The following is a 14,637-nucleotide window of genomic DNA, read 5'->3' on the forward strand; positions in this document are numbered from 1 at the left end:
TGTTACATTTCTTTTATTATTGTAATAAATGCAAAAATAGCGAGAAAACTTTTTATGTCTTTGAAAATGTTTATCAACTTTACACTGTATAAAATCCAAAGTTCATAGATGAATTATTGTGTTGGACTATAACTTAATTTAATCTCAGAAGTTAAGAAACAGTCATGTACCTATAAAGATGAAAATTAACAACAAGTCACATTAGTCTATGTTTGAATATCCACTAACTAGATTAGCAATTCAATTTAAGAAAATGTTTGGGAGTATAATCTCACTCCGTATGTCCCTGGTTTTAATATGAAGCACACAATGTATTTGATTACAGGGTGCATGGGGTGGAAAAGGGAAAGATTAAAAGGAAGGAGAGAGTGAAAATAAGATAGATTAAATCAAAGCTTGAAAATCTAAACTTTTGTGACCAGATGCTCAATTGAAATATTTCTAAAGTTTTCCAATCCAAAAGAGTGAACTTAAATATTGAGGACACAGGGAGAGCAGGGTTTAACCATATAAAGTTATTATTCTGATCTCACAGAATAGCTAGAGTAAATCATAATCTGACAAATTTCACCTCTTCTTTATCAGTTATCATATGATTTAATTAATAATTGGTCTCAAACCAAGTATTTCTGATATGATCTAAAAATTGAAAAATAGTCATAATAATAATAGAAATAAATCTTTAAATCAACAATACTATTAAGCCCTTCCTGATTATTTCATCAGATCTAGTTACATCAATGACCTAATTTCCTTGTACTTCTACATTTTAGATCTTATTATATTATACATTTAATTAGGTAATAACAAAAGGACCCATTAAAAGCTAAAAAATATTTCAAACTTAATATTTTCAAATCAATGAAGAAAATGATAGGATTGATTGTAATTAACTTATTGAGAACATTAATTTTATACAAAAACAATAGAAATCAGTAAATATTAGTTAACTTTTTACTACATTATGTAAAATATTTGTACATAATGCAATTTTTTAAAAAATGTGCTAGTTACAAAGGTAAGTTGGAGGAATATTTTCCAGTAAGAAATGGAAACTACACTTATTATATATTTGTCCTAATTTTTTTCTGACTTTTTAATCTTCTACTAAAACTGTTTTTTAAATTTTATGTTTGCAATTTTTGTGTGTCTATACATATAAATATACACATATAAGATCTATCTTTACCCCATAACATAATATATTTAAGAAGTCACCCAGTTTACTGATGGAAATAGATCATGAGTTTCTTGTCCAAAAAAATTGTTCAAATTTCATATCCAAATGACTGGACTAAAGAAAAGCCTATGCTTCAATTATAAACATGGGACTAAATTCATGTTTACTTAAATGTATGAATGCCAGATGTGAATTCTGATGTGCAAAAGTTAAAAATTTATTTAACAAATTTAACAGCAGCAGGATTTTCACACTGTACCTAAATGGTTCTCCCAGAGGCAAAATAACAGTGAAAGTAATGAAGTTTATGCTTCTGATCCCTCACTTTCATAGGTCTCTTCTAAGGTATATGGTGAGACCCAGAAATATGCTCACAAGGTCATTCTTTTTGTTAATTTGCAGAACTAGGATATTAGTTAATGCTCTTATATGCCATTATTCATCCTTTTTCATGCTTTCCCTTCCATTGGATGACACAAGAATGGCTGTGGGCTTTCTGGGGACCAAGATATGAAGAAATATAATGGCTATACATTTAATTGGGGTTTGGGTAAATATATTTATGTAGATTTTCTATCATTTACAAATATACTTATAATTCTTAACAGTAATATAGAAGTAATTTGTAGAATACTCTTCCCACTGTGTAGACCAGCTAGGTACAATGAATGAACCTAAAGGGTCAAGGCAATATGAACATGCTAAAGTGTCTAGCCCTGGAAATATGTGGGTAGTAGGAAAGTGGTGTTTGCAAGGTACACATCCTGAAACTAGTCTGACAAATTATTCCAATATCCAGATGTGTAAATTTTGAATGGGGAATTTGATTCTCATCATTTCCTGGAAATGGAAGATTTCTCTTTCAAAAAACATACTTAATATAACACAACACATTAACTTTCTTTATAGTAATAAAAATTTAGATTAATGTTGTAGAATAATAAATTTTTCTCTTCTCAGTTCAGGAAGTGTAACAAAATTGTCAAAAAAGAAGCAAAGAGCATCAAGCAAATGTACAGAAAACAAACATTACAGAGTTGTTGTGTTAGGCGGTTAATTAAAGTGCTATATTATATTTTGAGATTTCAAGTTGTTGGGTATTCTCAGACTTTTAAAATTTCAAATGTGTTGGAAATTATTTATCATTATAAAATATGTTCATGTTCTTGTATTTGAAACTTTGCATCCATTCTTCTCTAAGGTGGATCTCCTAAGTTACACAAACTTCATGCCTAAGACATGTGACTCTTCCTCTACTCACTTGTAAAGGAGAAGTTTATAGTATGTTTTGCTTAAGAAACTATTTCAAAATATTGTACATTGAAAAGGAAAACATGCATAAGGAAAGTAGCTAAGGCAATTTTCTACTTTTCTATGTGGCTCTCTTTTAATTAATTTTGCTTTATTTTTGCCTCTAGTAACCTTTCTACCTCTATTTCTTAGATGAGTAGCAGTTTAAAGATGACAAAAGGAGAAAAGCAAAAAAAGAAACTCATTTGGGGACACAACAGGATTTTTTTAACCACTTCATTCTGTCTCCTCAAAGAGAAGTGACAATGGACAATAATTCTATCCCTTTCATATATTACAAGATAATAAAAACTATAATGTAAAAGAGGGAGGAAATAAAATGTAAAAGTTAATAGCTAATTCATTCTCCATGCTAGTTCAGTCCTTGGCCTTTCTGAAGAGAGATTGCCAATAGTAACAAATTATGTGATGGTTTTGTGATGAGGACTGCTCACTTGGGACTAAGAACAAATGACCAAATTCAAAGACCTTCCTCTTAAACTATGGATCCAAAAATGTAGGTCAAAAAACCTCCTAAGTATCCAGAGGAAAAAGGAATATCAAACAACAACTTTTTAATCACCAGAAAGATAATTGCAGCCTTATAGAGTACTGTGAATGTGAATATAATAAACTGCTTTGAGTTGTGCACATGAAGATACCATAGATAATTATGTTCTTGTTTTCTTTACATTTTTGTATTAAGGCCCTAGTTTTTCTCTTTCTTTGTACATGAACTCACTCAGAATCAATGTTTTTTTATAAATACTAAACCATTTCAAAGATAGGGGAAAATGGGAGTTAAATGAATTCAGGATAAAACAACAAACATTGCATATCCCAAGAGGAAGCTAGGATAGTCATCAACCTATGATAAAGTTCCTCCTAAGTATTTAGGTGAATCAGATGTAAACCACAGGGGCAGACTATTAATAATATTTTTCACTGTTCTGTGGATGCCTCAGCATCACAGTTTATTTAAATTAACTAACCATGAGCAAGTTGCTTCATGTTCTATATGTGGTTTTTAAATCATGCTACAGTAAGAGGCTGGAAAGATCATCCTAACAATCCTATGTGTTCTAGTTTATTCCAGAGTAAGGTCTTCTGTAGATGTGAGTTCATATTGTAAAATTTTTTCTATAAAAACATTTATATAAATCGCTGGGAAGTTAGCAAAAGCAAATATAAGATCCTTCATGTAAAATTAATAAAGCTATCTTCCAAACCATACAAAAATCTGAGTTACTGCCAGATCTCTTCATTTCCTGTAGAAGTGTGTCAGAACTCAATGGCAGATCATGTAAGAATTAAGAACTGATACTTGAGAATGCTCTGAGATACAGGAAACAAAAATAAAAGGCATATATAGTTATGTAGATAATAACTGATACTAAATACTAGTAAACTTTAGCAAAATGGCAAAATTGACAAATTTTTCATTTGTCTTCCTAGTTTTCTTTTTAGTGCCCCAAATACCTACTTTCCTCCCCAGATATTCCATGCATTCATTATGCCCTTTAACATTCCGTATACCCCCCACACACACACACACACACCACCAACCTTAAGTCCATTTGAGTCTTTGTACACTAAATATTGCCTCAGGTCCCTGGGTGTATTTTTCTGCCTTCCTCTTATCATAAGCTATTCATAATCTATCAGTTTTCACCAAGCTATACTAATGAGGACAGCTCATAGCTAGTATATTTCCTTTCTAAAAGTATTTTAACAGGAAGTAAGAATGCATCATTAATGGTAAAATTCAAGTATCAGTTGAAAGCAAGTTAAATGTTGCCATTGTGTGAGGAGTAGACATAAAATTAATCCTCCTCTATCTAATCACACATAAAGGAGAAGTGTGATGTATATTTTGACAAGGGGGATCTTATGAATTTCTAGAATATAAAAAGCTACAAGAAATTGACTACTTCATACATCCATAAAAAAATTCTTATGATCAGTTTTTCTTTTTCTTTTCTTTTTAAATTAGAGCTTCAGAGCTACAACGGAGTAGATGGGTTCATCCTGAGAAACTCATACATGCATGGAAAGCAATGTCAGATCATGATCCCTCTTTTTTATGAAGAATTTTTCCAAACTGTAAAATCATACTTTTTAGGACACTCATATTGAGGAGCAAAGGGAGATAAGACTAACCAGGCAAAGTGGAGTCCGATTATACAGAGTTTCAAATGTTTATGCTGGAAAATGTGGATTTTATCTTATGGACAACAGGGATTCTTTAAAGGTTTATAAACTACAAGGGGAAAGAAAATAAAAATACTATTTTAGAAAATTTTATCTGATAGAGGTAAATGTACTGGGTTAAAAGGCAAAAGACTTAAAAAAAATAAAATCATTTTAGAGAGTAATATTGTTGTTCAGAGTTCAGGGATTGGGCCTGAAGGAACTGATTTGAAACACATCTGGAATGATGAATTGAAAGAATTTGGTGAAAAATGAAAAAATATTCAAAAACTTGGGTAATGAAATAGTTTAGAATCATTGTTGTTATTGTTTAATAAAGACTGGTTTGAAAAATAAGGGGGAAAGAACACATAGAAAGAGAATCTAAAAACTGAAGCAAAGAAACATGTGAATGCCCCAAATCAGGTTATGTCAGACCATGAAGATCTTAAATGTAATATTAGTCTCATCAGAGATTAAGGTAGTATTAACAGGAACAGGAAGAAAGGGATACACATCCTTTTGTATTTGTAAAATGGAAATACAGAAAAGAAAAAAAAAAGATTCAACCAAGAAACTACGAGAAACAAATTAATATCTTTAAATTCAAAGAAGTGGTTTTGTCAGAAAGATCAAGAGATCTAAAAATGTGTTTCAGCGAGTCATTAACAGGTGTATTTTAATATCACTCTTGAGCTTCATACCATACCTGTGGTATACTGTTGCCTAAGAACAATGAGAAGCCTTTCCAAATACATCTCAGACATAAAGACACAGGACATGCAGAGACACACACACATACAAATGCAAACACTGGCAGGTGTGCACCAAAAGGCTGCCACTTTTCTGCGACTTCATCATCTCAAAATAAAAGTGAATAATCACACATATGGTACTAGGAAGATACAAATGAAAGCAATAAGTGATTTGGAAGAATTAAATATTTCTTCTTTCAAATAGATTTTTATTTGTAAGATTTTTCTCATAAATATGTTTTCCATATTAATAGGATACCAATTTATTATAAATTTATCAAGTTTCATTTTTTAATTGACACTCTTTTTTATAAAATGTGACTTAATATAATTTTGAAAAGAAGTAGCTGAAAGCATTTTGTCTTTCTTGAAAAGTAAAATATTTCAAAATAAAGTTTTATCAATATAACCAGAGTAAAGGGTCTTTTTAAAGAATTATAAATTGAAAATAGTTATTTCTATATTTCACATATGAAAATTTTAGCATGATGTTTTCATACTAAAGAGAAAACATAAACAAACTGTTATATATGTGATGGCATGAAAATTGTTTTCATAATATCTGTATAAAATTTTTAATTGAATTAAAATTTTTCCATTTTAGCTTTGCTTTAAATGTGTATAAATGGTCAGATGCTATAAAAATCAAAATATATACAGTTATACTGAGTTACTTGTATTTTTTTTAATATTATTTAGTTGTTGATGGACTTTGATTTTCACTTATTTGTATGTGGTGCTGAGAATCGAACTAAGTGCATCATGCATGCTAGGCAAGCGCGTTACCACTGAGCAACAACCCCAACCCTGAGTTACTTGTATATTTTGCATTTCATTCTTTTTTATTATTCTATTAACATATGATAAAAAAATTAAAAATACGGAAATATTTACATTAATCAGATAACTATTACTGCGAATAATCCGATAGAATAACCTTTATTTTAAAGCATCAGTGTTTATAATTTAGATGCTGAATTTTACATTTGTCTCCCTACATGTGTTGATGAATCCTTAAAAATTCTGGCAACTGTTTTGAGATGGTAATCTTCCAATAAATCCAACAATAGGCCTTTGCATGTATCAACCAGTAGGTGGAGCAGACAACATAATTTATTACCCAGGAACAAGGGCAAAGGAATGAGAGTCAGTTGATTTGGAATAAAACAAATCTGCAAATGAGATTTTCTTCAAAGGAAATATGTCCTATATATGTTAGATTTAGTTTGACTGGTTACTGAATCAAAATAAATAACTTTATTAAATAATCAATCTTTGCAGAAAGATAAATTAAATTTATAAATGGAGGCAATGCTTGCATTTTAGTTTACTCAAATCAACTAAAATTAGCTTTCCTTTCAAAAAACTTTTGCAGGGACAAAGATTTTTTGATGTGTTCATTTAATAAGGACTCTAAACCCAATCCTGTTTTACAGGTGATGGGGTGCATAACAAATAGTATTTTCTGAGAAATATAATTGACTAATCCTATTATGGCTGTAGCAACAAATTAACCTTATTACTACTAGTAAATGGTGATTGATTATTTATGCAAATAAGTTACCATGTTCAACTTTCTGATTGAAATAAACATATACAAAAGGTGCTTTAATATGACTTGAACTTTTTAATTAATAAAACCCTGAGGGGTCTATTAATTCACTCATTGCAATATTAGTTATTTACTCGTGTAATTCCTATTAGCACAAACATATTTGCTTGAATAAAGATGAGATCATTAATACCAGTAAAAATTAGTAATATCTTTTGAAACTATTTAAAGACATACAATGAATTTTTATTAAAATAGGTTAAAAACTGATTTTAAAAAAGAAAGCTGACTTTGCTCTCAGTATATGAATATATCTGTATATCAGCAGAATCATTTTAAAATTATTAATGCACTAAATAACACATGGTTTCATTTACTATCTATATCTGAATTCACAAACATAATTTTGGCTTATAAAATTCCTTAGCTTTTTAAAAACATTATTTGCCTGAATTAATTTTTTTTAATACTCATCTAAGGTAAACTATATCAGAATTATGAAAATTCAATGTAGAAATTAGTATTCCACAAATTATATTAATAATACCATTCCAAAAATTATTGAAACTTCCAATAAAAATAGTGTTTCTTTCTGAAAAAGTTGTTAGATTTATTCCATTTAAGCAGGTCAACAAAACTTTTCCTACCCTGACAGACTTATAAAAATTATTCACACTTGAATATTATTTGATAAATTTTCAAATATCTGTACATATTGAAAGTCAAACACAAGGTTTTAAAATACCATTTGCTTTTATTTTTTATTTAAGTATACCTAATATAATTTGAAGTCAAAACTCTTGAAACAAGGAATGAAGTTGATCTAAACAAGAAATATTTTTAAATCCACAGTTAAATTCCTATATAATTGCCAAGTCATTCTGAGAAATGAATAACAAAAATTACGTTAAGTGCATTATGTCTTTCACTCTCAAGTCTTCTTTAGTTTAGGGAAAGTATTCAAAGTTTTTGATTAAAACAGAACAAAATAGCCAATTGCATCAGCAAAATCACTAATATAAATGGTGGTTAATTTCAGTGAGACTGCTTATATAAACTATAATGGAAAATTAGCAATTTCCTTGTATTTTAAAGAAGTTGTTTGACATTAGATTGAAATTAGGCTGAATGCTCCTTGTGAATAATGATTGTATGTATATATGTGTATATACTAAAGTCCTAGTACAGTATCAACACGTGGTAGATACTCAAAAATATGTCATTTGGAGTAATCAGCTGATCAGGTTGAAATTCATATCTGCTATATTAAAATACTAAGGTATTGCATACATTTGTTTAGAAGGAGAGAGTATGTGATTTTGACTTGAAAGAGTTTTCTAAGGTGATGAAAAGTACTGATTTAAAGCCAAGGAAAGCAAATCTGAAGGGACATAAGGAATAAAACATTTGACTTTCCAGTATCTTTCAGTCAATACAACTAATCCCTGGAAAAATGAACAAATGAGACACTAAGGTGATCTGCTATTTAATTTTATCACCAAAAAATAAAATATAAAAATAAAAATCAAGATATAATCCATGTTTGTATAAATATGTAAAAATAGACTCTATCGTCATTTATAAGTGAAAAGAATGACAATAAAATATACATAATAAAAATTATCTTGCTTCCTTCTCATATCAGGACAAAGGGGAAAGCTGTTACAGTGAATGTGCCTTACCTTTTTATTTAACTAAATAATGGCTATAAAGTTTTCTAATAAATAAATAAATTAACATATAAATAAATAAATAAAAATAAAAGCCTTGGGGAGGGGGGGAGGACATCTCCTTAGGTTCAAATGGTTGTCCTTCTATCGCTCTAGTTCCTGTGGTCAAAAATTAATCTTACCATTGTATACCAGCTTTCCAGAGTCAAACTAAAATCTCTGATATTTTTACAATATTTCTCTCCTAGGAAGGTGATTTGAGGCCATAATTTCCCCAATAATACCCTACAGTCTGTGAAATCATGTTTAAAATGAGATGGGGTGGGAGGGGGGCACCAATACAAAGATGCCAGTAGAAAGATCTCTAATTTTCATTAATAACCAAAAGAAAAAAAGGAATTTTTTAAAAAATGGTGCTTTCAATTGGTACAACAAATAGAAGAAAATGAAAGTATTGAAACTTAGCTTATCCTTGACAAGCTAAATTCCAGTAATATGATCGTGATCATTTGCTGAATGCCCTCCAAGAGCCTGGCACTCTTTTAAATATATTACATTTAATCCTCATAAAATTCTTTCAAGGTGGGTTTCATTACCCCATATGTGTAGAACAAAACAGAGGCTCAGAAAACTCAAGGTAATCTATTATCTCACTCTAAGTGGGAGAGCTGAGAGGCCAATTCAGCTGTCTGATTATAAAGTCCAGGCTCTTTCCGTTGTACCATACTGCCTCAAAAATAATGATTTTATTAGATGCCAGTGAAGCCTGGAGACAAGACTGCAGTTTCTATACATTGATATTACCAGTAACCTGCATACCATATAAGCAAGGAGAAAAACTGAATGCAGCATAGACAACTTGTGTTTGTTGATGCACATATACCTAAAACACAATAGCAATGTTATTTGAATGTTCAATGTTATTTGAAAATTCATTAAGGTCCATGAGTCAAGTCTTCTGGGTATACTTGAAAAAATATTTATGAAATTGGACACTCAATTTTAAAACTGAAATCAATCTTATTAAAAAGATAATGCAAATATAGTCTCTTATTGTGGTACAGGCACATGGTAAGCACCCCATAGATATTTGCCATTATTTTTATTAGTAAAACAATCAAATTCTAATGGGCTTTCTAAATTTCAGTTTATTTTATTTATTTATTTATTTATTTACTTATTTATCTACTTATTTAATGGTGCTGCAGATCAAACCAAAGGCCTCATGCATGCTAGGCAAGCAGCATTCTACCACTGAGCTACACTCTCAACCCCTTATGAACTTTTAAAATCATTCCACTATACACTCAATATTTCAAAACCTTGCATTGTACAGAATGAACAAATATTTGCAAATATTTGATTTCTCCATTTTTTATTGTTTTCTCCACTAACCATCACAAGAATAAACAATTAGAATTCAGATTAAGAAATAAACAAATATACAAAAGGGCTTGGAGTTACCAAAATTAACAACTATATCTGAAGGAATACACTATTATCAATTTTAAAGAATCAGTAGTATTAATAACCCTCTAACTTAGTCAAAGTTGAAATTATTGATAGTTGGTAGTAATAGCTAATAGCAAAAACATTTTGGTACAAAGAATTTATGATTTGGATTCCTCTATACACAGTAGATCATGTCAATCGTACAACTACAATTTTTACATTGTTAGAGATTTTATAATAAAACGTGAAAATATTTGCTTTTTAACTTTAAAATTATCTTTAACTTATTGCCTAATTTGAGTCAAAAGACCTTGGTTTGAGTACAAGATCTATTACTACAAGTTTCATATCTATAAATCAGCCACATAATAGCTCTGAGTTCATTTCCTTAGCTGTTAAATGAAGATAATTCAACTATATAAATCCAAGTAAATACAGGCATCATTATTAGCATTTAGACTACCAAGTAGGGCTGGCTAGAGATGCAGAAGATCCAGGTTACAAATACACAGGGCCAGTATTTACTGTGGTTGCATTTGGATACTTCTAATTATGGCATTCGGCCCTGATCTCACCCTCCACCCCTGGGACTTGACTTGCCCACCCCTGAAGATATCTGAATATGTGAATCTGGCTAGAACTAAGACACTGGAGGAGTCAAAGGTTTATAAGAAAAAATAAAACTCAGAAACTGCTAGGTTTCTGATTAGAGCTCAAGTTACAAAACATATTTCAACCCCAAATGCATGCATTTTTTTAAACCATTTTTCTCTTGGAGCAGAATATTCTACATGCTATGTATTCTTTCTTAGCAACCATGACAAAATTTGAGGTACTTTAGCTAGTATAGGAGATATATTTCTAAGTATTTCAGATACCACATTTATTTTTCCATGTGAAGATGTAATTGCTGAAACAATTTTGTTAAAAGCATCACCTGAAAACTTCCATCAAGATTTAGAAAGGGGGGGAATAGTTTCAATCTCAACATTTGCTCAATTAAAAGAGAAAACATAAAAGCCATCTCAGCTTAATAACTTGTTAGTTCTTGATCAATTCACAACACAACAATAAGCCGCTGGGAATGAGTTTTGAACGTGAGGTTATGCCCTTCGTGTTGTGTTATCACTGTGGCAGATCACACTGCTGACTTAGACTTTTCTGCCAGCTTCGCAGCGCCTGCCTCTATGAAGCAGCTGTCACAGGCGAGTCATGGTGCCTGCGCACACCTACACAGAAGCACGAAATTGAACTCGAAGTAGTGTCTTTGTGATATCTTTTCAACAAGTCATGTCCCATTCAGCCTGCTAGTTTATCTCTGTCAGGCTAGGAGCCCAAGTGGCTTACGGGAGCTGTCAGGGACAGGTAGACCAACCTGCTTTGTGCTGAGGAGGTAATGCATCTTTCGGGCTTGATAATCTCTTTGCTTCTCTTCCTTTTCGAGGTTAGCCTTCTTCTCTTCTCTTTCTTTCATCTCTGCAAACTCCTCCAGTGCCTCCCTACATCAAAAGTGTCTGCAGTTATTTATGATACTATCTGTTAATATTTTAATTCTTTCACTGATGATAATCAAGTTTTTTGAGGGGCAACCATTATCCACATCCATCAAAATCAGCAGTGTGTCTGACCTGCATATTCTATGTGAATCTTTGCAATCTTTAGAAAGCACTAAAAAGATTAATTAAGTTTTAAAATTCAAATTCCTATATGTCATAATTATATAGACAAGAAAATACTCAAATATACCAAGAAAGCATCTGAGATAGTGATGTCCTTTAAATTTTGGTATTGTACTTAGAAATCTCAAATTATTCAATTTATACACTACCTACAGGGCCAATTTAAAAAGTGTGACAGGTTTTATACATATGTTTAATTTACTGTAACTTTACTTCAGTTGACGCTTTAAATAATATCAATAAGATTACATCTATTATTGTGCATTTAAGAGATTGACATTTTATTTAATTATATAGGAAATTAGAATAAAAGATTAGTAAGTTGAAGTCTTTCTAAAGTATGACAAATTCAATTAAAATGTTGAGAATTTTCTTCATTTATGTGTATATCTAGAAATCTAAAAAATATAAGCTTTTAAATATGCTATATGAAAAACATCTGCTAAAAGAATGTGATATCAAATATGGAAAAAATTGTATTCTCATAGGACACTCAATTACTCATGTCAATGTAATATTTATAAATTTTACTTTTTTGAGAAAATAGATATATAACTGTGTTTCTGGTGCCATCAGCAAAATTTTAAACAAATCATCTTTTCCTCAAATATACCAGGGAAAAGTAGGGGAAATAACACTTCAAAAATAAAAGAATTCTCCTTTAATTTCTAGAAATATTTTGTTGCAATTTTCTGCTAAAGGATACTAATGTAATACTTCATACAAGGTTACTTATGAAACACTCTGACGTTTAAAAATCACCATGCTCTGCTATTGCAGCAGAGCAATTTTTTCAACATAAGATTAAATTGCAAAATAAATGAATTACTTGGAGTGGCATGGACCCCATTTTGCCACCCTTCTCTTGAAAATTGCTTATTAATATGAAAAAAGGAGTCAGAAAATAACCTGTTTTACTTTATGCATAGTATTTTGGGGGCTTCTGCACCCACAGAGCTGGACTAGCTGCACATTTAGATTGTGTTGGCAAGCTGGTACAATGACCTCTCTGACCTGCATCTCAAGGCTATTATTAATCGCTAAGTAACCTGGTAAAGCCAAACAAATTTGTTTCCATTGAAAGGATCTCTATCTGTGTCTGAGAATTTGTTCTGTACCAAACAAACCTCATTAACTGTGTCCATTTTTGACAAAGAACCAGGAGTTAGAGGGATTGGTGACCTTTCTTTGTCCTTAAGGTACAAATTTCAAGGCAGTTACATATGAATAAATGATAATTTTTAACCAGGAAAAACAATAGTCATATGTTACACTAAAAAGTGAATACATTATTAATTGCAGTCTTTACTTTTGATATTATCCAAAAATAAATATTTCCCCTCTATAATTCCTCTTAGAAGAGTTTAAGATAATTTAGAGTAACAAGTAAACTGCTACCATTAAGATAATTACTCAGAAATGTATGTATACAATTTACTATTACTCCAAGGATAAGTACAGTAATTTTCTTAGCAATCATAAAAATAGAAAAATACATCTACAAAGAAGCTTCTTTTTGATAAATGATTTAATAAACATGAAGTGATGTTACATACAAAATAAAATTAAAATCTCAAATGGTTCAGGCACAAATAAGTACTTGTGTATAAAATCAAAACTGTAAGTTATTTGAAGTAGTGAAAACAGTCTATCTTCAGGATATAGAAATGTGAAATGCAAACTATGTATTTAGGGGAGAGTTGCATGACTAGGAGAACTAAAACTGGGCAATATGAAAAAGAAGTCAATTTTTAGTATATAAAGAAAACTCACAGGAATCCCAGAGGAACTGGGATGCCTTAAAAATAAATTCAAGAAACTTAACAGAGCAGTAGAAAAACTAATCTGGCACATCTCAACACACAAATTAATTCACACAATTATTGGAAAAAACAAATTCCTAGATTTCTAGTTAATTTGTTATAATACCTGAGAGTGTGTGGATATATTGAATAATACAATTACATTAATGCCAAATATTCCTTGTTTAATGATAAAATATAAAAAGCAGAAGAAATTACTTATCCTTAAAATACATGTTTTTGTTACCTTTGCAGGGATAAAGATATAGCTCATTGTATAGTATATAATAAAAAATATGATCCTGTGAATCTGGAGATTTATTTAAAATATACTACTTAGTGAGTTGTTTACAATAATTTTTTCATTTAATTATTTTTTTTCACTTGTAGCCTCAAAATATTTGTGATACACACAAGGTATTGTGATGTGTGTGTGTGCATATATATGCTAGCTATCCCATTTTATAATAAAAAATGGAAATATATAAAAGACTAAATGACCTACCCCCAAAACAAATTGGTTAATGGCAGAGTGAAATTAAAATCCTTAGATTTAAGGATTTTCTAATACTAGATCAGGCTTTAGCCATAACCCTGATATAAGAAATCTTATGCAGATGATATTTTTATCGAATTAGCCATGCATATTTTCTTTTATCTTATGATTTTATTTTCTACTATATTATAAAACCCAGAAAAGTTCCAAAACTTTCTGAATCATTTTCATATCTCTAAAGCAATTCATGATATAAATTTATGTTGTTTTTTTGGTAGTGGGGAAATGAATCCCAATTTATGCTGTACATGTAAGCACACATTCTATCACAGAGCTACACTGCTACAGCTCTTGTGAGTTAGTTTTAAAATAAAGATAACAAATGTAATTTTTGCAAAGCTCCACATTTGAAAATATTTTGCTAATGATATTCATAGTGATGAAAATATTTGCATATTCTAATAATGATAGCAACAACAAAAATAACAATAGCCACTGGGAGGCAATATAGTGGAGTAGTTAACAGCATAAACTGTGAAGTGGCTCATGATTATAAGAGTTCTGGTGTGCT

General features: G+C 30.4%; 1 protein-coding gene across 1 annotated transcript in view; it reads right to left on the reverse strand.

The window, feature by feature from the left end:
* The window catches only part of Spata17 (spermatogenesis associated 17), a 196,881-nt gene that overhangs the window by 102,789 nt on the left and 79,455 nt on the right, over positions 1-14,637 (reverse strand). Inside the window, exon 6 of the mRNA XM_026388009.2 lies at positions 11,465-11,588. Within this exon, the coding sequence (XP_026243794.2) occupies positions 11,465-11,588 (124 nt within the window). The remainder of the gene's footprint in view (positions 1-11,464; positions 11,589-14,637) is intronic.

The sequence above is a fragment of the Urocitellus parryii genome, chromosome 9, assembly GCF_045843805.1.
Source record: "Urocitellus parryii isolate mUroPar1 chromosome 9, mUroPar1.hap1, whole genome shotgun sequence".
Lineage (NCBI taxonomy): Eukaryota > Metazoa > Chordata > Mammalia > Rodentia > Sciuridae > Urocitellus > Urocitellus parryii.